At 39.8% G+C, this 25,432-nt stretch overlaps 1 protein-coding gene across 2 annotated transcripts; it reads right to left on the reverse strand.

Annotated features, from left to right (window-relative positions):
* Nucleotides 1-268: 268 nt before the first annotated feature.
* LOC140478483 (apolipoprotein D-like) lies at nucleotides 269-22,555 on the reverse strand. 2 transcript variants are annotated; one of them, XM_072571743.1, is made up of 6 exons: nucleotides 22,431-22,555; nucleotides 20,804-20,931; nucleotides 16,586-16,707; nucleotides 13,909-13,997; nucleotides 8,524-8,559; nucleotides 269-1,162 (listed from the first exon to the last, which is right to left on the reverse strand). In XM_072571743.1, the coding sequence occupies exons 2-6, from the start codon at nucleotides 20,909-20,911 to the stop codon at nucleotides 936-938; spliced, it is 582 nt and encodes a 193-aa protein (XP_072427844.1). In that variant the 5' UTR covers nucleotides 20,912-20,931; nucleotides 22,431-22,555; the 3' UTR covers nucleotides 269-935. The 2 variants fall into 2 exon arrangements, with proteins under 2 accessions (XP_072427844.1, XP_072427845.1); XM_072571744.1 differs by lacking the exon at nucleotides 22,431-22,555 and adding an exon at nucleotides 22,044-22,309.
* Between the last annotated feature and the right edge of the window lie 2,877 nt (nucleotides 22,556-25,432).

Genomic DNA, 25,432 nt, shown 5'->3' on the forward strand with positions numbered 1-25,432 from the left:
AATATAGTCATGACTACTTTGTATTTTTATACTGCCAAGACCACTGCAAGTTTTTTGTATTTTTACAGTGTACAAAGCAAAATTGTAGCATGCATGAAAATTGAATAATGTAAGTTTTAACAACGATGCACTTTGCTAAACCAGCTCCAATAGAACATCAAAAATGGAGCTGCTTGCATTAAGTGCTTAGTTAAAACCCCAGTGCCTGGATAAACTTTTAAAATAACCACAACACACGAATAGTAAGAGATTAAAACAATCTTGACAGTATGGTTAAAATTGATGACTTTAATTTCAAAACTCAACATTTTACATTTAAAGCTTATTATCAGATGTAAGATTGCTATGATGGGTTGCTGACTGTCTTAGAGACTGTTTAATTTTCATTTCCATGAAAATTAATATTATTTATGGATAGCGATGACATGTAACTTTACTCTCTGGAAAATATACCTAATGCATTATAAGGCAGTTTCTAAAACAAGCAAGCAGTGTTGAATGCATGGTTTACAGCAGAGTGAGAGGGTGAGAAGTTGCCCATTCACGTTTTGACATGTTAAGTCACAACTACCAAGGAAGAGATGACTCTCTAGTTGATAACATGACCTCAGCCAAGCCCTTTGTAATTTGGCTCAATAAATTTCCATGATGCATGAATCAGAGCTTTAAAACAGTATAGGTGTTTTGATAGTCACATTACTTCAAATGGGGACAAATATTGACAACTAATGATAACTTGGAGATACTTATTATGACTTTCAGTTTCAGTAAAAATAAATTCGCACAATTCATAGTCCACCACAAGAAACCTTAGCATATAATATGTCATTCTAGATACATTAACTCAGTTGTGATGTGCAATTACATAAACTAAAACAATTCATTTTTATAACAGTTTAAAATGTTGATTTGTATGGTTTATGACCACTTCTTTATTAAGGGCAATTCACTTGATCGACTGTTTCCATTTTATTAATGTTAATTTCATGACTTATCAGAATATTTTTCAGTTGCTCGATGATACTTTCTTCTAGTTGTGCATGTCTTGACAATATCCATGCATAGATTGTGGGAGATAGAGAATGCTGAGTACAGGAATAGACCAGCGAATAACTTTTATAGTCAGAGGCTAAAATCTGGAATGGGATAAACTCAAATTTGTCTGCAAAAACAAAGTTCATTGAACATTAATCAGTGATGAAACAAGTTATTTTCATGAGGAAAGAACAGAGGCATGAAACAAATATTTGATGTTTGTTTTCACAATAGAAGACACAAGTTGCTTTCCCGAAATTCAGGGCTCCCCGGGAGATAAAACAAGCAAGGAAATTAAAGTCACTCATGTTGACTTCTAAATGAGATAACAGTAGGAGGTAGGACACTCTAACTAATTTAGGGTACTTAATTTAGGGAGGTAGTGCACAGTGGTAAAGTCACTGGACTAGTAACCTGGAACACAGAGTAAATTTTCCTTGGGACATTGGTTCAAATCTCATCATAACAGATCATCAACTCCCCATACTGTGGAAACAGGCTATTTGGCCTATCAAGTCCACATCAACCCACTGAAGTGTATCACACCTAGACCCATCCTGTAACCCTGCATTTCCGATGGCTAACCCACCAACAAGGCAACTTAGCATGGCCAATCCACCTAACTGGCACACCTTTGGACAGTGGGAGGAAACCAAAGCACCTGGAGGAAACTCATGCAGGGATGGGGAGAATGTATAACCTCCACATAGACAGTCACATGAGGATGGAATTGAACTTGAGTCCCTGGTGCTGTGAGGTAGCAGTACTAACCACTGAGCACTGTGGTGGTGAAATTTGAATTCAAAAATAAAAACTGGAATAAGAAGAAATTGTCAAATGGTGACCATTGGACCATTGTTCAATTTTGTAAAAATCTAACTGGTTCATTGATGTTTCCATATTGAAGGAATTTTGCCATCCTTACTTGGTCTGGCCTATATGTCTCTCCAGTAACTGCTCTCTGGCCAATTAGGAATAAATAATATGAAGGCAGCTCACTATCAATTTCTCAAGAGCAACTAGGGATGGACAATAAAATTAGCCTAGCCTGCAATCCCCTTGAAGTAATGGCAAGCAAACTCACTTTTTGAAATTTCATAGACCAGCCAAGTCTCTGAACATATACTTTTACAAATTTCAAAAATGTTTTTAAAAGTTCTACTTTTCCAAACTTAAGAACAAATTGAATAAACTCATACTTTGTACTCCATCTGACACCTTGTATCCATTCACTTACACTGTATCTCTTTGCAGCCGATTAACAAACTGAGATAAACTACTGCCATCCTCGTCATCCAAGCAATTTATACAGACTGTAGGCAGCTGAGGCCCCAGCACTGAAGTCCACAGCACTCCATTTGTCACAATCTTCAATCTTGAAAATTCCTAGTTTATGCTCGCTCTGTATTTCCTGTCCATTAACGAATCCTCTATACACACTAATAAATCATACCCCAACTACATGAGTCTTTAATTTTTATATTAACATTTTATGTGGTAGCTCATCAAATAGCTTTTGGAAATCCAGGTATACTATTGATACCCTTTGTCTATTTTAGTAATTACTGCCTCAGAAAAAACACTACATCCTTTTTGTAAAACCATGCTGATTGTGAATATACAGTTGGGCATGTAATTTAGGAACAAAAGCACGTCACTTAGCACTTCAAGCCCAATTCCCTATTCAATATGATCATAGTTGATTCATAGAATCCATACTGTGTGGAAACAGGCCCTTCAGTCCAACAAGTCCACACCGAACCTCTGAAGAGAAACCCACCCACACCCATTCCTCTGACTAATGCACCTAACCTATACATCCCTGAACACTATGGGATGGACAGAGAGAGACAGGAGATAATTAAGAAGACAAAATAGGAAAAAGAAGGAGCAAGCGTGAGACAGAGAGACAGAGGAATGGTTGGGCAATGTGATCAGCACTTTTAAAGGTGATTCAATTTTTTATATGAAGGATGATGCAAGACTATTTATCAAAGGAAGTGCAACATGCACGTTCAGGAGAAGCTTTGTCCAGGAGTAGAACAAGACAAAATTTTTATTCATGCATCGCATGTGGACATCACTTCCCAGACAACACTGATTGTTTATCCTTTGTTGCCCTTGAGAACATATGAACGAGGCACAAAATTAGGGCACTGTCTGCAATCTTGTCCTTCTAGCTGTGGGTTTGTAAGGCACTGACTTAAGAGCCTTGGTGAATTTTTGCAGGACATCTTGCAGACAGTACACACTGCTGCTTCTGAACACTGGGGTCGAAGGAGTGAATATTTGTGAAGGTGGTGCCAATTAAGCAGACTGCTTTGTCCTGGATAGTCATAGTGTCATAGAGATGTACAGCATGGAAACAGACCCTTTGGTCCAACTCATCCAAGCTGACCAGATATCCCAACCTAGTCTATTCCCTTTTGCCAACACTTTGTCCATATCCCTGAAAGGAGAAAGTGAGGACTGCAGATGCTGGAGATCAGAATCGAGAGTGTGGTGCTGGAAAAGCACAGCAGGTCAGGCAGCATCCACTGAGCAGGAAAATCGACATTTCGGGCATAAGCTCTTCATCAGGCATGATTCCTGATGAAGGGCTTCTGCCCGAAATGTCGATCCTCCTACTCCTTGGATGTGCCTAACTTGCTGTGCTTTTCCAGCACCACACTCTTGACCCATATCCCTCTAAACCCTTCCTATTCATATACCCATCCAGCTGCTTTTTAACACTGTAATTGTACTAGCCTCCACCACTTGCTCTGGCAGCTCATTCCATACATGCACCACCCTCTGCGTGAAAAGGTTACCCCTTAGGTCCCTTTTATATCTTTCCCCTCTCATCCTAAACCTATGCCCTCTAGTTCTGGACTCACCCCCATCTGTTTATCCTATCCATGACCCTTGTGATTTTATAAACCTCTATAAGGTCAACCCTCAGCCTCCGACACTCCAGGGAAAACAGCCCCAGCCTATTCAGCCTCTTCCCATTGCTCAAATCCTTCCAACCCTGGCAACATTCTTATAAATCTCTCCAAATCTTTCCTATTCATATACCCATCCAAATGCCTCTTAAATGTTGCAATTGTACCAGCCTCCACCACTTCCTCTGGCATCTCATTCCATACACGTATCACCCTCTGCGCGAAAAAGTTGCCCCTTAGGTCTCTTTTATATCTTTCCCCTCTCACCCTAAACCTATGCCCTCTAGTTCTGGACCCCAGGGAGTCTATTTATCCTACCCATGCCCCTCATAATTTTGTAAACCTCTATAAGGACACCCCTCAGCCTCCGACGCTCCAGGGAAAACAGCCCCAGCCTGTTCAGCCTCTCCCTATCGCTCAAATCCTCCAACTCTGGCAACATCCTTGTAAATCTCTTCTGAACCCTTTCAAGTTTCACAACATCTTTCCAATAGGAAGGAGACCAGAATTGCACGCAATATTCCAACAGTGGCCTAACCAATGTCCTGTACAGCTGCAACATGACTTCCCAACTCCATGACGAATAATAGTGGATCCAACACTGATCCTTATGGCACATCTCTGGTCATAGGCCTCCAGTCTGAAAAGCAACCCTCCACCACCATCCTCTGTCTTCTGCCTTTGAGCAAGTTCTGTATCGAAATGGCTAGTTCTAACTGTATTCCATGAGATCTAACCGTGCTAAACCAGTCTACCATGAGGTACTGTGTCGAACACCTTACTGAGGTCCATATAGGTCATTCCACCACTCTGCCCTCATCAAACCTCTTTGTTATTTCTTCAAAATGTCAATCAAGTTTGTGAGACATGACTTCCCACGCACAAAATATGCCGACTATCCCTAATCAGTCCTTGCCTTTCCAAACACATGTAAATCCTGTCCCTCAGGATTCCCTCCAACAACTTGCCCACCACCGATGTCAGGCTCACTGGTCTATAGTTCCCTGGCGTGTCCTTACCACCCTTCTTAAACAGTGGCACCACATTGGTCAACCTCCAGTCTTCTGGCACCTCATCTGTGACTATTGATGATACAAATACCTCTGCAAGGAGCTCAGCAATCACTTCCCTAGCTTCCCACAGAGTTTTAGAGTATACCTGATCAGTTCCTGGGGAATTTCCACCTTTGCACGTTTCAAGACATCCAGCACTTCCTCCTCTGTAATATGGACATTTTCAAGATGTCAACATCTATTTCCCCACATTCTATATCTTCCATGTCCTTCTCCACAGTAAACACTGATGCAAATTACTCATTTATTATCTCCCCCATTTCCTGCAACTCCACACATAAGCTGCCTTGGTGATCTTTGAGGGGCCCTATTCTCTCCCTAGTTACTCTTTTTTCCTTAATGTATTTATAAAAATCTTTGAATTCTCCTGAACTCTATTTGCCAAAGCTATCTCATGTCTCCTTTTTATTTCCCTCTTAAGTATACTCCTACTGCCTTTATACTCTTCTCAGGATTCACTCAATCTATCCTGTCTATACCTGACATATGCTTCCTTCTTTTCCTTAACCAAAACCTCAATTTCTCTAGTCATCCAGCATTCCCTACACCTAACAGCTTTTCTTTCACCATAACAGGAATATATACTGTCTCTGGACACTCGTTATCTCATTTTGGAAGGCTTCCCATTTTCCAGCAAACCCTTTAGCTGTGAACATCTGCCCTCAGTCAGTTTTTGAAAGTTCTTGCCTAATATCATCAAAATTAGCCTTCCTCCAATTTAGAACTTTAACTTTTAGATCTGGTCTGTCCTTTTCACTATTTTAAGACTAATAGAATTATGATCACTGGCCCCAAAGTGCTCCCCAATTGATACCTGCCCTGCCTTACTTCCTTGTCAAGCTTCTTGAATGTTGTTAGACCTGCACCAATCCAGGCATGTGGGGAGTATTCCATCACACTCCTTACCTGTTCCTTGTTGGTGGTGGACAGGCTTTGTGGAGTCAGGAGGCGAGTTACTCACCCCTGGCCTGCACCTGTAGCCACCTATATGGCTAGTCCAGTTCAATTCTGGTCAATGGTAACTCCTATGATGTTGATAGATGGTAATACCATTGAATGTTAAGGGAGGATGTTTAGATTCTCTCCTATTGGAAATGGTCAATGCCTGTCATATGTTTGGCACAAATGTTTCTTGCCAATTGTCAGCCCAAGCCTGGATATTGTCCAGCTCTTATTTAAACATAGTCTTCTTCAATATCTGTGCTGAATACCATGCAATAATTAGCAAACATCCCTCTTTTTGACCTTATGATGGAAGGAAGGTCATTGATGAAGCAGCTGAAGCTAGTTGGGCCTAGGATCGTATCATGAGGAACTCCTGCTGAGATGTCCTGGAGCTGAGATGACTGACCACCACAACCACCTTTCTATGTGTCAGATAGACTTTTCCCCACTATTCATTCATTCCAGTTTTGCGAAGGCTCCTTGATGCCACACTTTGTCAAATGCAGCCTTGATGTTAAGGCCCATTACTCTGACTTCCCCTCTTAAATCAGCTCTTTTGTTCATGTTTGGATCAAGGCTGCATTGAGGTCAGGAGCTGAGTGGCCCTGGTGGAACACAAACTGCATATCAGTGAGCAAGGTGTTGCTGAGCAGGTGCTGCTTGATAATATTGTTGATGACACCCTCCATCGTTTTACTGATGGTTGAGAGAACACTGATCGGTCGGTAATTGGCTAGGTTGGATTTGTCTTGGCCTTTGGGCAAAAGATGTATCTGGGCAATTTTCCACATTGTCAGGTAGATACCAGTGTTGTAACTGTATTGAAACAACTTAGCTAAGGGAGCAGCAAGTTCTGGAGCACATGTCTCTAGTACTATTGCCTAATGTTGTCAGGGCCCAAAGCCTTTGCAGTCTTGACTACAACCGTTTCTTGATATCACATGGAGTGAATCAATTGGCTGAAGACTGGTATGTGAAATGCTGGGGACCACTGGAGGAGGCCGAGATGGATTATCTATTCAGCACTTCTGATAGGAGATTGCTGTGAATGCTTCAGCCTTGTCTTTTGCACTGATGTGCTGGGCTCCCCCATTATTTAGGATGGAGATGTCTGTGGAACCTTTTCAAATGTGTTGTTTAATTGTACAGCACCCTTCATGACTGGTTTTGCAGGACTGTGGAGCTTAGCTCTGACCCATTGAATGTATAATCACTTGATTCTGTCCATCATTTGCTGGTTATGCTGTTTGTCACACAGTCAGTCCTGTTTTGTAGTTTTACCAAATTGATTTGTCATGTTTATGTGTGCCTGTTGATGCTCCTGTCATGTCCTCCATCACGATTCACTGAACTACATTGATCCCCTGGCTTGACGCTAATTGTTGGGGTTAGGGGGCGATATGCCAGGCCATGACAATGCAGATTGTATTGGAATACAATATAGCTGTTGCTAATGGCCCACAGTGCCTCATCATACGTAGGTGTAATAAATGTCTCTTGAATCTTTCAGGCTACATTACTCACTTCTTGTAATAGCAACAGTGAGAAGAGAGACAGATGGAAGAGAGCAATGACAGAAAGACAAAGAGAGAGAAACATAGCTACAGAAAAGAGGCTAATGGACAGGGAGAGAACATACGTTGCTTTGGTGCCATTTCAGAGAATCAATAAAACAGTGAAGAACCTGTCTTGTAAAAATAAGCTTTTGGGTGTATTTAAAAGTTGTACATGGAATGATCTGTTCAGCATTTAGATTTTAAGTATAAATTCTTACTAGATATAATACCTAATTATTATGCATTTTCTTGTTCTTGAGTGTTACAGTAAAACTATTCAGTGAAATCATTTTGTATTTTTTTCCATTGTTAACTGATTATTCAAGTTTCTTTTTAAAATGTTACCAGGCTTTACAGAGATCACAACACCATAAGAGATGTTGAATGAAATGGTGTAATTACTTCTGTAAAAGCTATAAATAAATCCCTTGGGCTTAAGGAAGCAGAGATGAAGGCTGGAGTAGGGGTGAGAGGGTAACAGTTTTAATGTGGACTACATCACTCAAGATTCAACATTTAAATCTCAATACCTTCCAAGACAAAGCAACCTGTTTATCGGCCTTCCATCTAATATTGCCTGAGGACCGTTGGTCAATTGTTGGAGTGCATCTCATAGATGGCATACAACAATGCCAGAGACAGTGAATGCTGAAGAAGTTAGATGCGGTGTCAATCAAGTTTTGTCCTGAATGGTGTTAAGTTCCTTGACCTTTTGTAAAGAGTATCCTATCACACTCCTGACTTGCGCCTTGTAAACGATGTACAGGCTCTAACGAGTCAGGAATTACTCTGTACTGAATTTTGAGCAGCTGACCTACTTTTGTAACTGGCCCAAATTAATATCTGGTCATTGGTAACTTCCAGCATGTTGATAGTGATGGATTCAGCATTGGTAATGCCATTCAATATCAAGGGAAGATGGTTGGATTCTCATTTTGGAAGATTCAAACTTCTTTGATAAAAAAAAGTGTTGCATATTTCAGTACATACCTGAATTATCAGAATAAAAGAATTCCATGTGTATACCTGAATCAACAAAATAAAAATCATTGTATTAACACCACGTTTGCCAAAAAGGAACAAAACTAAACAGTAATAATACCAATGCCAATGTAAAACTAAAATCACCTAAGTTCAGGCTAAGTGAATGCTACACCCTCACCCTCTCTGAACAAGGTAAGAAATTGACACACAATTCCACAAATTATCAAGGGATGGAATATTTTTTAAATAATCCAGCAAACTATTTGCACAAAACTGATATCAAATATGAATGTTGTTGGCAGAATTCACTAAATATCATGTAAGATTGGATTTTATCTAGATTAGTTTTCTAAAGATAAAGTTATTCATTGACGTTATGATGTGGAAATTATTTAGAAACCAACAACAATGACTTCTGGTGCCAGAATGTCCATTTGATATCAAATTGTGGATGCACCAATGATTACTCCATTGAACAGAGGGATTATTATCAGTTAATCATCTGAAGCCTGAATTGGGCCTTAATAAGTGGTCATTCATTCTTGAAGCTTAATTTTTATTAGATTGGATTACTTACAGTGTGGAAACAGGCCCTTCAGCCCAACAAGTCCACACCGCCCCGCCGAAGCGCAACCCACCCATACATTTACCCCTTACCTAACACTAGGGGAAATTTAGCATGGCCAATCCACCTGACCTGCACATCTTAGGACTGTGGGAGGAAACCGGAGCACCCGGAGGAAACCCACGCAGACACGGGGAGAATGTGCAAACTCCACACAGTCAGTCGCCTGAGGCAGGAATTTAACCCAGGTCTCTGGCGCTGTGAGGCAGCAGTGCTAACCACTGTGCCACCGTGCCGCCCTAGTGTGAGAGTGGGCACTTTTGCCTGAGAGTGAGGTACAGCCTGAGTATAAAGTTCAGGGAATTTGGCAGTGTTGGAATTCAGTGCAGAGATGCTTTTTGCTTGCTTTGTTTTGGTCCACATTTTGTAAGGTTATTTTAACAGAATAAATTGAGGTCCAGGATTAGGGGCCCATCACAGGTAAACTGTAAGTTCATTGGTTGCAGGCTACAAACTAGAAGACCAGTACAAAGTTTTTAATTTGATTTTCTTAAAAGAAATAATAAAATCAAGATACCAGGCCAAGTGATGGCTCATACATGCATGACATGGGAGCTGGTGGACCCCATTGTGGCTCATAGTGACCACATCTGTAGCAAATGTCATTTGGTTGAGCAACTCCAGCTCAGAGTTGAGGAGCTGGAGTCTGAGCTTTGAACATTGCAACACATCAGGAAGGGGGAAAGCTACTCAGACATCATGTTTCAGGAAGCAGTCATACCCTTTAGATTAACTACATCAAATTTGGTCAGTAGTCAAAGACAAGAGGATGTGACTATGAGCAAGGCAGGTAGGAGGATCCAGGGAGGAAGTCTGAAGGAGCCTCAGTCCTTGAGTTTGTCTAACAGGTTTGAGATTCTTGCTCCCTATGAGGATAGGAGTAAGGGCTGTAAGAAGGATGAGCGCACTGACCATATCACAATAGTAAAAGGAACCATTCAACGCTGGTAAAAAAGAAAAATATATTTGTGATCAGGGATAATATAGTCAAGGGAATAGACACTGTCCTCAATGGCCCAGATTGAGAATCCTGAAGACTGCGCTGTCTGCCTGATGCTAAGAGGAATTTGGGCTGCAGAGGAATTTGGAATGGAGGGAAAAGATCGATTGTCCTGATTCATGTAAGCACCAACGATATTGGTAGAAAGAAGAAAGCTGTTCCATTGAGGGAGTATGAGCAGCTGGTAGCTAAATTTAAAAAGAAGAACCAAAAAAAAATCTCTGGATCACTACCTGAGCCATGAGCAAATTGACAAAGGGACATCAAGATTAAAGGGGTAAACTTGTAGCTAAAGGACTGTTGTGGGGAAAAACAGGTTTGAATTCATGGGACATTTGCACCAGTACTGGAGAAGGAGGGAAGAATTCTGATGGGAAGAGCTCTACCTGAATCATACTAGGTTCAGAGTCCTTGTGAGTTGCATAACTAGGGCTTTGGAAAGTGTTTAAAACTAAATATTTGGGGGCGTGGGTTCAGTTATGGGGAGCACTCAGCAGAGGTTAAAGTCTCCAGAACATGTAATAGGACAGAGATTCCCGACTGTTTCTAGACACTAACTTCAGGCACAGCAGATAAGAGAACAACTATGAGAAGGGGGGAAGTCAACACAGGACTATGAGCCACAATGGGGTCCACCAGCTCCCACATCATACATGTACAAGCCATCACTTGGCCTGGTATCTTGATGTTACTTATTTAATTTTTGAAGGAAATTAAATTAAAAACTTTGTACTGGTCTTCTAGTTTGTAGCATTATACTTAAATACACACAAAAATGAAACAAGATAAATGAGTTTCTAGCATAGATAGAAATTGATGGGGATAATGTTATGGATGTCACGGAGACATGGCTCCAAGGGGTTCAGGGCTAGAAGCTAAATATCCAAGGATACACATCCTATCAAAAGTACAGGCAGTTGGGCAGATGGGGCAGGGTTGTCTTGCTGGTGAAAAATGAAATTAAATCAATGGCAAGAAGTGATATGGAGTCGGAAGATGCAGAATCTGTGAGGGGAGAGTTGAGCATCTGCAAAGTTGATAACAGGTCTCCTAGCAGTATTCAGGATGTTCAGAAGAAACTAATTCAGGAGATAAAAAAGGCGTGTAAATATGCCTCTTTTATAATAATCACTGGGGACTTCGGTACAGAGGTGGAACGGGAAAATCAGGTCGATAGCGGATTTGAAGAAAAGCAATTCATGGAATGTCTACCAACTGCTTTTTTTGAAGCAGCTTGTGGTTGAGTGCAGTAGGGTTGAGGCAATTCTGGGTTTATTGATGTTTAATGAAGCAAGTTTGATTAGGGAGCTGAGGGTGAAGGAACCCTAAGTGCCAGTTATCATAATATAACTGCAGTCACCCTGCAGTTTGAGAGGCAGAAGATTTAATTAGATGTGTTACAATTCAGTAAGGGTAACTACCAAGAGATCAAGGAGGAGCTGGCCATAGTTGTTTGGAAATAAAGCCTAACAAGAAAGACGATAGAGCAGAAATGGCAGGCACTTCTGGGGATAATTTGGGAGGCACAGCAAAAAGTTCATCTCAAAGAAGAAGAAATACACAGTCTGTGCTGATACAACATGATAGCTCTGTTCCTGTGCAATCCCGCGTTATAAGAAAATCATGTCATAGAAGCACCATTTAAACTAATGGGGCCGGAAAGTTCATGTTCTACAATAATGGTCCAAATTCTTCAATCGCATTATAGCCAATTTGCATTGAAGAAATGCGCGTTATAGCAGAATCTACTGCATCAAGGGGAGAACGAGGCAATGATGGCTGACAGGGGAAGTCAGGGACAGTATAAGAAGCATACCATGAGGGTGAAGTTTAGTGGGAAGCCAAACGTGTGGGTAGCCTTTAAAAACCAGCAGAGAATAACTAGAAAAGCAATAATGGGGAGAAGGTGAAATATGTAATAAAATAGGTCGTAATGTAAAAGAAGATTGCAAAAGTATTGTTTAGATATATAAAAGGTAAAAGAGGCAAGAGTAGACATTGGATTGCTAGAAAATAAAACTGGAGAAGTAGTAAAGGAGTACAAAGAGACAGTGAAGGAACTGAATAGATATTTTGCATTAGTTTACACAGTGGAAAACACTAGCAGCAAACCAGAACTTCAAGACAATCAGGGGGCAGAGGTGAGTGTAGAGGCCATCGCTAAGGAGAAGATACTGCGGAAGCTGCAAGTGTGAACATGGATAGATCACCTGACCAAATGGACTACACTACAGCGTTCTCAAGGAGATGGCTGAGGAGGTTGTGGAGACATTGGTGGTGATTTTTAAGGAATCACTAGAGTCAGAGATGGTCCCAGGTAACTTGAAAATGGCTAATGTAACACCACTGTTTAAGAAGGGAGGAAGGTGGAATTCAGGAAACTATAGGCTGATTAGCCTGCACTTGGTCATTGGTAAGATTTTAAGAGTCTATTCTGAGATTGCAGAGTACTGGGAAGTGCACAGTAAAATAAAATTGAGTCAGCACAGCTTCATCAAATAGGGGTTCATGCTTGACTAATCTGTTTGAATTGTTTGAAGAGCCAATGAGCAAATTTGACAAAAAAGAGCCAGTGGACATGATCGACTTGGATTTCTAGAAGGCCTTTGACATGGAACCATTTAAGAGGCTGATAAATAAGACCCAATGTGATCAAGGCAAGCTACTAGGATGGATAGAGGATTGGTTGACTGGCAGAAGCAGGGAATAGGGGTCTTTTTCAGGAATGACAAGTAGAGTTCCACAGGGATCCATTTTGGGACAACAGCTATTCATGTTACATGTTAATGATCTGGGCAAAAGAACTGAGGGCATTGTTGCTACATTTGCAGATGCACAAAGTGGATGGACAGGTAATGCTGAGGAAGTGGGCAGGCTGCAGAAGGACTTGAACATGCTGGGAGAGTGCTCAAAGAAGTGCAGATGGAATACAATGTGGGAAATTATGATGTTATGCAGTTTGCTGGAAAAAACTGAGGCAAAAACTATGTTTTTCAAATGAGAAAGGCTTTGGAAATCTGAAGCACAGAGGGACTTAGAGTCCTAGTTCAGGATTATCTGAAGGTTAACATGCAGGTTCAATTGGCAGTTAGGTAGGCAAATGCAATATGGGCATTCCTTTAAAGAGGGCTACAATATAAGAGCAGGAATGTCCTGCTGAGGCAGTATAAGGCTCTGGTTAGATTACATTTGGAATATCGTAAGTAGCTTTGAGCCCCGTGTCTAAGAATACATGTTGACTATGTAGGGGGTCCACAGGAGGTTTATAAGAAATATCCTGGGGATGAAGGGCTCATCACATGAGGAGCACTTGAGAACTCTGGGTCTGTAGTTGATGGAGTTTAGAAGGATGTGGAGAGGATCTGATTGAAACGTATAGGATAATGTGTTGGCATTGAGAAGATTTTTCACATTAGTAAGAGAGACTAGGACACAAGGGTACAGCCTCAGAGTAAAGGAATGATGCTTTAAAACAGAGATGAGAGTGGTGAATCCATGAAACTCACTGCCACAGCAGGCTGTGGAGGTCAAGTCATTGAGTGTATTTAGGACAGATAGATTGATTCTGGATTAGTAAAGGGATCAAGAGTTACAGGGTCTTGACAGCAGAAATATATCAGCAATGATCAAATGATGGAGCTGATTCAATGGGCAAAATAGCCTAACTCCGCTCCTATTTCTTGTAATCTTTTGGGTTTAAAAAGAAAACAACTGGCAAGAGTTATAGGCCAATGGAAGTAGTTTTAATGTTTCTTTCTGTACTTACCATGTTGAAACCGTATTTTAAGATTAGCTGTTTCATTCAGACGAGCTACAAATAACTCTCCTATGTAAAGTATTCTTTTCTCATCATCCCTGTACAGAATACAAATTTAAAAAATATGTGTGAGTAATCTTTACTTCAGCATTTTGTGACCTAATATCATGGTACAATTTGAAATCTCAGAAATAGTATATGACCAGGACTGGCTCAGTAAACACTAATGTGAGAGATGAGTTGAGTTCATTTACTGTTATAATACTTTGTAGCAATACTCAGAAGGAAAACAATTTCTCCAGCACCTATAACATATGGAGCCAAGTAACAAAATCAGAATTTACTCCTGCACCTTTATCTTCCCCCAAAGTGCTACCTTTGCCATTATGTAACTTGAGTGCAATGGATCAATAAACCCTAAAATAATTGGTAATGCATTTGGAATACAGAAGGTTCCAGGGGAGGAGTGATTCAGCAGTGGTGCCCTGTAAAGGAAATTGTGCAATAAAGGGCAGCACAGCAGCTCAATGATTAGCACTCCTGCCTCACAGCACCAGGGAACCAGGTTCTGTCCCAGTCTCTGGTGACTGTCTGGCTGGAGTTTGCACATTCACCCCATGTCTGTGTGGGTTTCCTCCCACAGTCGAAAGATATGCAGGTCAGGTGGACTGGCTGTGCAAAATCACCCTTACTGTCCAGGGATGTGTGGGCTAGGTGGATTAGCCATGGGAAATGTGAAGTTATGGGGTTTTGAGGGGGCAGTGGTGCTGGGTCAGGATGGGATGCTCTTCTGAGGGTCAGTATGGACTCAATGGACCAAATGGCCTGCATCCACACTACAGGGATTCTATGATGAACCATTCTGAAGTCTCAGTGATGGAAGGCAAGACAATAACAGTTTATTATAGAAATTGAAGATGGCAGCAGTTGTCAAGTTAATTTCTGGCATGCTCTTGGGAAATGAGGCAAGAAGAAGGTGCCTTAAATAAAATGCAAGAGTGAACAATTAATCTGACAATCTTGCCCAAGAGCCTGTAAGTAAAAGTGCAGAAAGCAATTCACTGAAACTTACCAAATGGCCATTATTAAAAGGTCAGCTATACTTTAATATTTGAATCAGTGTGATAATGTATTTACTTTTATAATACGAGTGTTCCTCTTATTCAACTTGATGACTTCATACTCTCATTGCACAATAATTAGCCTAAATTAATCATTTTTTTTCTAATCATATTCCATGAGACAATTTCTCTGATACAGATCATAGTAAAACGTTTCAATCCACACCATCAATTGCAAGCTGTTTTTATAGTTGCATCAATAATTGTACATATTGAATCATTGAAATGCAATGTTCCCCATAATCATGCATTTTTTTTCCTTACATATATCTAATTGTCTTTTTAAAGTAACTACTGAATATGTTTCTACTACCCTTTCAGGCAGTGCATCATGGATAATAAACACTTGCTGCATAAAAACTTTCCTTATTTTAGCTCTGGTTCTTTTATCAGTGAAATAGTTGCTCCCTAATTTCCCTATTAAAACTTTAAATTATCTCAGTTAATTATTCACTGAAAAATTTCACCTCAAGTCTCTCCACACGACTGAAATCCCTCACCCTGGTGGCAATCTAGTAACTCTCCTTCACTTCAAAACCTTTGCATACATGCTATAAAGCGTTGTGCTCAGAACTGGAAGCAATACTTTAACCAAAGCCAAACTAGTGAGTTAAGTTTTTGCATAATTTCTTTCCTTGGTTCATATTTATAAAGCCTACCATCCCATGAGCTTACTTTCTGAAAGAAAAAGGCCTTATCCACTTGTCTTGACACCTTCAAAGTTTTGTACCTGCGAAGCCTTGCTCCTGAAATATCATTAAATCTACTTGTCATTACATTTCTTTGCACTGTTTTATAACTTAGTTACTTCTGAAGACAATAATTTCATTGGGAAACTATTTGGTTGATTAATTCCATTGTCAAAAATAAATATCCTCCAATCTGTTTTCTGTTTTTTTTACCAGATCCTACTCTTCCATTTAACTTTGAATACAATTTTATCTTTGTCATCCAATGGAAGTGTAACATTAGCTTTCCAAATGTCAAGCTCTAGAATTCACTCCCTAAATCTTTTCAACTCTCTCTCTCTCCCCCCCCCCCCCTCTCCATGAAAGTGGCTAGAGATCTGAATCAATTTTTAATTCAAATTTTTTGTCTCTATATGCTCATGTTTTGGGTGTTTAAAAATACATTTTAAATATTAGATATATATGAACTATTTGTGTTATTGATGCTAAGTTACAATTGCTTTGAGCAACTCCATCATATCCATTAATGGGCTATATTTTATACCTGAGCACAAAAAAAACTTGATTTTTGCATTTGGATAAATATAATCCAAATTAACTGGAACAGCTTCTTCAGAGCTCCTGGTTTTTTTTTAAATAGATTTATTCACAGGTGCATGAAAACAAGGATGCAGGAATTAAATATTGCAATGCTGAAAATCTGAAATAAAAACAGAAAATTTCCAAAAATATTCAACAGCTTACTGAGTGACTGGGACCAATTCAGGCAATATTTTTGTTTTTTATCATTGCAACAACTTGCAATATGATTTACCATTTTTGCACTCTTGATTTTTACCAATTGCTCAGTTTTCCCTCTATTCCTGGAATACTTACCGCTTCTCTGTAGTGTTAACAGAGATCCAAAGGGCGGAGGTTTCAGCAAATTTGTGTGTGATGCAACTTCCTTTATCGGAATGTGGATGAAGAGCTTCAATTTCATACCACATTCCCATAAACTGAAATACAAAATTTAAACATTAGATTTGTGAACCTGAGTGCAAACATCAATGAAGATTTAACAATAATATCAAAACAACTTTCATTCCCTGTGAAGTCTTCAAAATTCAGATCATCTCAAACTTCACATAGTTTGTTAATATTTTTTAAATGATCACTGTCAAGCCCAGCAATCAACTTGTTCACTGCAGCAATGAAATGCATCATTTTATAATTGCTTGTGAGATGAATGCTGGTTAGAAAACTGGAAGAAATCACTTCTGGTTTTCAAAGTGTAATGGTATATTTAATGTCTGCCTGAACAGGCAGTCACAGCTTTGATTCACCCATAAGGTGTCACAAGACAATGGGCTTTGAGTACTGCACTGAAGTGTCAGCCTCAATCAGTGTTTCTCACTGAGTGAGATAGGATGTGAAGGTCATCCAGGTGGGACACACAGTTTCTGGAAAAAAGACATTAAAAACAGAATTAAAATATTATCTATTTGAACAAATATGAAGACATTTTAAGAAATAACTACCATTTTCTTCCATATATTTTTGTGAGCAAGCCTTCTCTGCCATGGCAACTATAAAATGGAAGGAAACCAGCTTCAACTTGAAACAGCTCTTCATGTCACAATTTCAAACATTACCCCGAGAATTGGCATGTTTGCAAATTAACACAACTTCTTGCTGAGACTGAAGTATTATCTCCTTTTTGTTATTTACAGTTTAACAATAAAATGAATTCAGCAAAATCATTGCAATTTTTTAAGTCCTTAAATTTTAATTATTGATTACTACTGTAATCAACTGTACATCACTTCCATGTATATAAACATAAAAATCACTCCTTTGAGAAAGTGAGTTTGGTTTTGACAATGGACGGACCAATTTTTTTGACAAAATGGTTGGTGGCATATATGATGCAAAGGGTTTTGAACCATTAACCTAAATTCTGATTCCAAGTGGAACTTTGTGGTCTTCAAAGGAGTTCACAATCAGTGATAAGTATAAAAAGATGTCAACGATCTTCCAAGTTTTGAGTTAGTTCCAACATAAATGTATGCATCTGTAGTAACAAATGATACATAGTCAAAAGTCATGGAGATAACTTGCTTCAAGATTAAATGTTAAAAATGATCCAAAATATCTCAGGGCACAATCCCATTGTTGATCACTAAACTCAGTGCAGAGAGGACATTACATTTGCATGAGTCAGGCTGGTTCATGAATCACTTTAGTACTCCTCCAATACCCACTTCTCTATACATATCTGAAACACTAGCACCGATCTCAGTGTGAGGAGGATCGGCTCCAGTCACTTCCAATTCTGCCAATGGACTGATTTGCATCTCCACAAGATGAATTATCACTTTGCTCATTTTTCCTTGTATTTGCAACAATTCAAAGATCCAAGTCAGATATCTTGCCCTCACTGAGGTGCACATTTGGTCTTGGAAAAGCACAGCCGGTCAGGCAGCATCCGAGGAACAGGACAGTCAGTGTTTTGGGCATAAGCTCTTTATCAGGAATGAGGCTTGTGGGCACTCTTCGACTTTGATCTCCAGCATCTGCAGTCCTCACGTTTTCCTAGCACATATGGTCTTGTAGAATTTGGCACATGACCACTGAGTTGACAGCTGTCATTATTACATCAGGTTTGTTTTGTAATGTTTCTGTAAAAAAAAGATTTCCTTCTAATCTGAGCAGCAGGAACTCTTGACCTGAGGAAGTCCAGACTGATTGCCAATTCCTTTGTAAGGGCTGCATGAAATTTCAACCCCTTAAAAACCAAAAGGAAATTCAGAGAAACAGTAAGTTCCCTGGGAAAAAAACATCGCATTGAGAGAAACAGAAAAGCATATGGAATTAGATTTCCACCTCTGAAATGTGCTTTGATTCTTCACTTTGTTTCCCCTCAAATTAGCTGAGTCATAAATATTAAGCTCTAAATTCATGTGCAGGACATAATACATTAATAGATCATCTTGAATGCTTCTTCCATCCAAAAAGCCAATTGTTTTCTGAATATTGTGCTATTACTACTAGGTCTTTCCAAGCATTAAACAAAAGTTCATAAAGTAAGCCTTGCAGGTTATGAAATATGTTTTTTAAAAAATCAAAAATGATTTGAAAGAAAATATGGATTGGTTCCTATAAAGATGAGATGTGAAGTGAAACAAAGGGAATTCTTTAAAAGTTCTTAGATGGGACGTGAGCATCATTAGCAAGGTTGACATTAGTTGTTCATTCCTAATTGAAATTTGAAATCTAATTCCATACTCTTTTGTGTATCTCACAATGAGGTGGATGGTTTGTTCATGGAATATACTATTTCTTTGAGTTTCCTTTTGGCTTTTAAGAGGTTAAAATTTCATGCACCCCTTACAAAGGAATTGGCAATTGGTCTGGACTTTCTTAGGTCAAAAGTTCCTGCTGCTCAGATTAAAAGGAAACCTTCTTTACAGAAACAAAACAAAACAAACCTGTTGTAATAATGGCAACTATCAATTCTGTAGTCATTTACTAAACTCTGCAAGACCATGTGCACCCCACCAGTGAGAGCAAGATAACTGACTTGGACCTATGAATTGTTTCAAATAAAAGGAAAAAGGAGCAAGGTGGTCATTCCTCTTGCGGAGATGTAAATCAGTCTATTGGCAGAGTTGGAGGTAATTGGAGCCAATCCTCCACACACTGAGATCGGTGCTAGTGTTTCAGGCAGACAGAGTGAAGTGGGTGTTGGAGAAGTTCCTAAAGTGATTCATGAACCTTGAGCTGATTAGTTTTTCTCGGCCATTTCAGAGGGCAATTTAGAGGACATCACATTTTTTTGGGTTGGGAGTCACATATGGACAAGACTGGCTAAGGGCCCTTCCCTGCTGGGACATTAGTGAACCACATAGGTTTTTTACGACCTGCAGCAATGGTTACGTGGTCTTAACTCCAGATTTTATTAATTTAAAATTTCATTATCTACCACAGTGGAATTTGTCTTCAACAGATTATCCGAGGATTCTAGATTACAAAATAATCAGCGGATGATGTGGCAGAAACTTGTAGTGTCTTTCTCCAAGTCAATATCAATATCTAATAAATACATGTCTGATTACTTGGTCTATATGCAATCTCCATTATATCTATATTTATTTGTGTGTAAATATTACAATTCTCAACATGAAAGATGCCATGTTTGACAATATTAGTTAACCACTTTGTGCAGTAAAGTTTCTTGATTGAAATGTAACATAACCAGATCTGGAATAAAGCCTTCTCACACATTTGCCTGACAACAAAACTTTAAAAGAAAGAGCTCATGCTTAGCCAATTGATCATGGAAAACATAAAGTTTTAGTATGAAGCAAATAATTAGGAAAGCTAATAGAATGTATCTCCTTATTTAAGGAAGGATATAAATACAAAGGAAGCCGTTCAGAGAACGTTTACTGGACTAAAATCTCAAAAGAGTGCGTTAGCTTATGAGGAAAGGTTGGACAGGCTCAGATGTATCTGCTGGAGTTTAGAAGAGTAAAAATCATCTGAATTGTAACAAATTTTCCTGAAGGATCTGGACAGGGTTGATGCTGAGCGGATATTTGTTCCTGCAGAAGAATCTAGAACAACGGGTCACTAAAAATAAGCCTTGTTAAGACAGAGAGAAGAGGTTGATGCATCTTTGGCATTCTCTTCCTCAAAAAGCAATGGAGGCAGTTTTCTTGCATATTTCTAAGGCAGAGGTAGATTTATTCTCGATAAGGTGGAGAAAGTTTATCAGAGATCAATGGGAATTTGGAGTAATCAGATTAGCCATGATCTTGTTGAATTTCAGAGTGGGCTGAAGGATGTACTTCTGCTCCTAATTTGTATGTTTGTGCATTCATATATTATACAGGAATGTTGTTACCTTCAGCAGAGAACTGATTTCATCAGACTATACTATACTGGAGTGAAGTCCAGTTCCCAGAAATGAAAGAACAATGTGCTGAATCACTGTGCAATTCAGTCCTCTTAATGTGTACTGTTTTCTACAATTTCTAAAAGCTTCAAACATTGTTAGTATAATAGGTTTGGTGATGCCACATAACTATCTAATTAACAGCATTTACTCACCTCACTTAGAGTGAAATTTCTTTGCACTGGTAATTTTGGACATGATTTGAAACTTCCTTTGGTGATGCAGACAGAAAACACAAGCAGCATCAATATCAGTCTCTGCATACTACAGTCTTGGTGGTGATCTGAAAGGAAGAGAAGCTATATCAGATTTATCAACCTCATTACTCTGAGTCTGAATTCCAGAGGGTGGCATTTTCAAGTAATGGATGTAAAAACAGAGGCACATTTTTAAAATATTGCACATCCTGACATACGTTATTTATTATCTTAACATGCACCTTTCATATAAAGGAGCATCAACTTTATTTTTTAAACTCAGTTGTTAATCTTCTTCAATCTTTGCTTTTACTTTCCTTTTTAAAAGGTGCTGTGGAAAACACTGAAACTACTGAGATGAGGATCTGGAAATTTACATCGAACTGGAAAGGTCGATTCTGTTTCTCTCTCAATAGAAATTGCCAGACCAGCTGAGTTTCTCCAGAACTTTCTTTTATATTGCCTCTATTATTTAAAATTAATATTGCCTGATAATGGTTTAGTCTGGTATTTTAATTTGTTCCATTCATAACTGAGAAATAATTCATCATTTCATAAAAAGGATTTTTTTTCGAAAACAGCTAAATTGTAGCGATTTTAATGATTCATTAATTTCCCTTTTTATTTTTAATAATATACTTTATTCACAAAAATATCTTTGTATACGTACATATTGCAGTTCGGCTCTCTACAGTGGCGTAAGAAGGAACAAAATCATTGGAGTTTGACTCTATCCAACAAACAAACAAACCAACCAACGCATTTCGTAGAGTAACAGGGTTGGAGAATGGGTCTGGGTGGGTTACTCTTTCGAGGGTCGGTGTGGACATCTTGGGCCGAATGACCTTTTTCTACACTGTAGGGATTCCATGATCAGTTCTTGTACTCTGTAGCTGATGCCTATTAAAGCTACCCGAACCCCTAAGTGAATATGATCGACCAGTTTATTGCAAACTGCTATATACACATAGTTTGCAGTCTTTGTTCTTGCTGTGCATGCAAGGCTTTTGATTAGATTAGATTCCCTACAGTGTGGAAACAGGCCCTTCGGCCCAACAAGTCCACACCGACTCTCCGAAGAGTAACCCACCCAGACCCATTTCCCCTCTGACTTTCCACTGCCTTTTCGTACTCTTTAATTTAAATTATGTTAAAACTGTGTTTGAACCATTGTAAGCAGCAAACTTAGGCTCATTACCTCTTAGCGCTTTCCGATCATTTTCCTAAATTCTTCCCTTTTTTATTAGTTTGACAATTCGGCCCGTTCTCGGGTCCACACGTGTCGGCCCAATTTGTATGAATTGTACAAAGATGTTTCAGTCGATGGTTTAAATATATTGTTGCAAATTTCTCGCCCAAACAAACGCACTTGCGGTGTTTTCATCTAAAATTCCCAACAAATAAGAGTTCCGTTTCTTCAGTGGCACAACCCAACTAACTCAAAATGGGCTGAAACAATTATCAGGTTTTAGCAATGGGATGGCTAGAAACCCACCCCTGTTGCAAATCAGCTTGCTACAATAGTTTTTTCTCCTTCCACACCCCCAAACCCCTCACAAAATGTTTATAATTCCCAGCAGCTTACCCTGAAACAAAGTGGAGAGTGAGTGACGCTGTCACCTCCAGGTATTGTCTGCCACTTCCTAGCGAACAACTGCACAACTAGTCCTTATATCCAACTCCTCGCTACCCACTAGATCAGAGAGTTACCTAACAGGGTGAGGTAAAAGCAATCCCAGCCGGCGGTCTCTGGGGACATCCCGTGAGGTACACGTAAAGTTGAGTGGCTGCTCGCCAAACTGCTTAGTTACTCTACAGTGCACTAACTGCTTTTGAAACAAAAAAAATATGGAATTTTATTGTAGAAGTTTGTTGGAAGGTTTGAGCTCTGGTCAAATGGCTCTTAGTAGATCTGTCTTGGGAAATGTTACACGTGCATGGGTGCTGAAAGGAGTTGTATCGCACCGTCTGCGAAATATCTCTGGTTTTGTGTTCAGTGAATTCACAGAGTGGAGGAGAGACTAGTCTGTAATTGACAAACACATTCAAACAGCAATTAAAATAATAACCGTTTTTCTAAACTGAGCACTGATTTATCTTCTGGCGTCTCTTCCAAATGAGACCTTACTGCAGCATCTGAATTTCCCCATGGTATATGATACATTCCAATTCAGTAGCAGCTGGCTCGCTGCTTGGCACCTGTCACTGTAGCCGCAGCGCAAACAGGATGGAAATTACAGCCAAGAGCAAAGGGCTATTCAATTCACCCCCAACACTTCAGCTATTTCCCCACCACCCTCTGAGCTAACCAGTTATGTGGCTACCACTTGGAATATCGTGTGCAATTCTGGTTTCTCTCCTATCGGAAGGATGCTGTGAAAGTTGAAAGTGTTCAGAAAATATTTACAAGGATATTGCCAGAGTTTGATCTACAGGGAGAGGCTGAAAAGGCTGGGGCTGTTTTACCTGCAGCGTCGGAGGCTGAGAGTTGACCTTATAGAGGTTTATAAAATAAAGAAGGGCATGGATAGGGTAATAAATAGACAAAGTCTTTTCCCTGATGTGGGGGAGTCCAAAACTAGACGGCATAGGTTTAAGTTGAGAGGGAAAAAATTTATAAGGGATAACTTTTTCTCATAGATTGTGGTGCATGTATGGAATGAGCTGCCAGCTGAAGTGGTGGAGGCTGGTACAATTACAACATTTAAAAGGCATCTGGGTGGGCATATGAATAGGAAGGATTTAAGAGAATATGGGCCAAGTGCTGGCAAATGGGACTAGGTTAGTTTAGGATATCCAGTCAGCATGGACACATTGGTCCGAAGGGTCTGTTTCCATGCTGTACATCTCTATGACTCTACAGCTCTAGGTCTGATGGTGCAGCCAGCTCTATCTCTCAGCCATAGGAACTAAGTTGAACTCCCAGTCCAGGACTTGTTGGTCAATGAGGGTGTGTTTATTTTGTGGCCAAATCGGTTGTATATCAACTTAGTAAATCCTTCCAACACATGCCAATGAAGACAATAAGAACAGGAGAGATTCCTGGCTCGCCATGTGAGGGCAAGAAAATTGGAACTCTACCATCACCATCTTTGAGCCCAGGCTACCACCTGCTTGTAAAAGTGTAGAACGTCACAACTCTGACCCAGTCCCTCCTTGGGGCTTCCAAGTTACATCCCACCTGATGCTACTGAACAAGTCAGATTGCAGCATGAAATCTGGCTTGATAGATCATACTTGGATATTTTGGAATATTCAAATACACACACCTGTTATACACACAATATTTTGGAATACTGCGTGCAATTCTGATCTCCCTCCTATTGGAAAGATGTTGTGAAACTTGAAAGGGTTCAGAAAAGATTTACAAGCATGTTGCCAGGGTTGGAGGGCTTGAGCTATAGGGAGAGGCTGAGTAGGCTGGGGCTGTTTTCCCTGGAGTTTTGGAGACTGAGAGGTGACCTTATAGAGCTTGATAAAATCATGATGGAAGTGGATAGGATAAATAGATAAAGTCTTTTTCCATGATGTGGGGGAGTCCAGAACGAGACGGCTTAGATGAAGGGTGAGAGGGGAACAATTTAAAAGGGACCTAAGGGGCAACTTTTTCACACAGAGGGTGCTGCATGTGTGAAATGAGCTGCCAGACGACATGGTGGAGGCTGGTACAATGACAATATTTAAAAGGCTTCTGGAGGGGTATATGAATAGGAAGGGTTTAGGGGGATATGGGCCAATGTTTTGCAAATGGGACTAGATTAGGTTACAATATCTGGTTGGCATGGACAAGTTGCACCGAAGGGTCTGTTTCTGCGGTGTACATCCCTATGACTATAACTCTATGACTTGGTCACTTCTTTAAATGTTAACCAGGCAGCCTTTCACTAAAACATAGCACAAAAGGCAATAGATTTTGGGTTGAACAATAAAACACAACAAAGACAAATAACATTTTAAAAATCAAGCTAACTATATATACTGTTAAAAGGTTTCTAGCAACAATGAAGACCAAATCTACTCCCCAGTCAGATCCCTTTATTCTTCCAAACTTCAGTGAACATCCAAGGAACAGGATGCTGCCTGACCTGCTGCGTTTTTCCAGCAACACAATTTCAGCTCTGATCTCCAGCACCTGCGGTCCTCACTTTCTCCTCAGTGAACATACGCCCAAGCTATTCAACCACTTCATAAGGCAGGCCTTTCATCCCTGGAATCAACCTTGTGAACCTCCTCTGAATGGTGTCCAGTGCCACGACATCCTTCTTTAAGTAAGGAGACCAAAACTGGACACATTATTACAGATGGGACCTCACAAATACCTTATATAATGGTAACAACACTTGTTTCCTTTTGGAATCAAGTCATTTTGCAATAACCACCAGTATTCCATTTGCCTTTCTTATTATATGCAGCATCTCCATACCCACTTTCTGCAATTCATACACACAGATGCCAGATCCCTCTGCACTGATGCATTTTGAATCTGCTTCCCATTTAAATAATAATTTGGCCTTTTATTTTTCAGAAAAAAGGATGACTTTGCAATTATTCACATTAAACCCCATCTACCAGATCCTGGCCCATTCT

This window comes from Chiloscyllium punctatum, chromosome 6, assembly GCF_047496795.1.
Source record: "Chiloscyllium punctatum isolate Juve2018m chromosome 6, sChiPun1.3, whole genome shotgun sequence".
NCBI classification, from domain to species: domain Eukaryota; kingdom Metazoa; phylum Chordata; class Chondrichthyes; order Orectolobiformes; family Hemiscylliidae; genus Chiloscyllium; species Chiloscyllium punctatum.

Bases quoted from the DNA above. Each gene is read 5' to 3' on its own strand.
- LOC140478483 (XM_072571743.1), bottom strand. From the start codon at position 20,911: ATGCAGAGACTGATATTGATGCTGCTTGTGTTTTCTGTCTGCATCACC. The intron at 8,560-13,908 runs GTAAGTACAGAA...TTGTTGATTCAG, and splicing joins TAAAATACGGTTTCAACATG to GTATACACATGGAATTCTTT. The intron at 1,163-8,523 runs GTATGTACTGAA...TTGTTTTTGCAG, and splicing joins CTTTTATTCTGATAATTCAG to ACAAATTTGAGTTTATCCCA.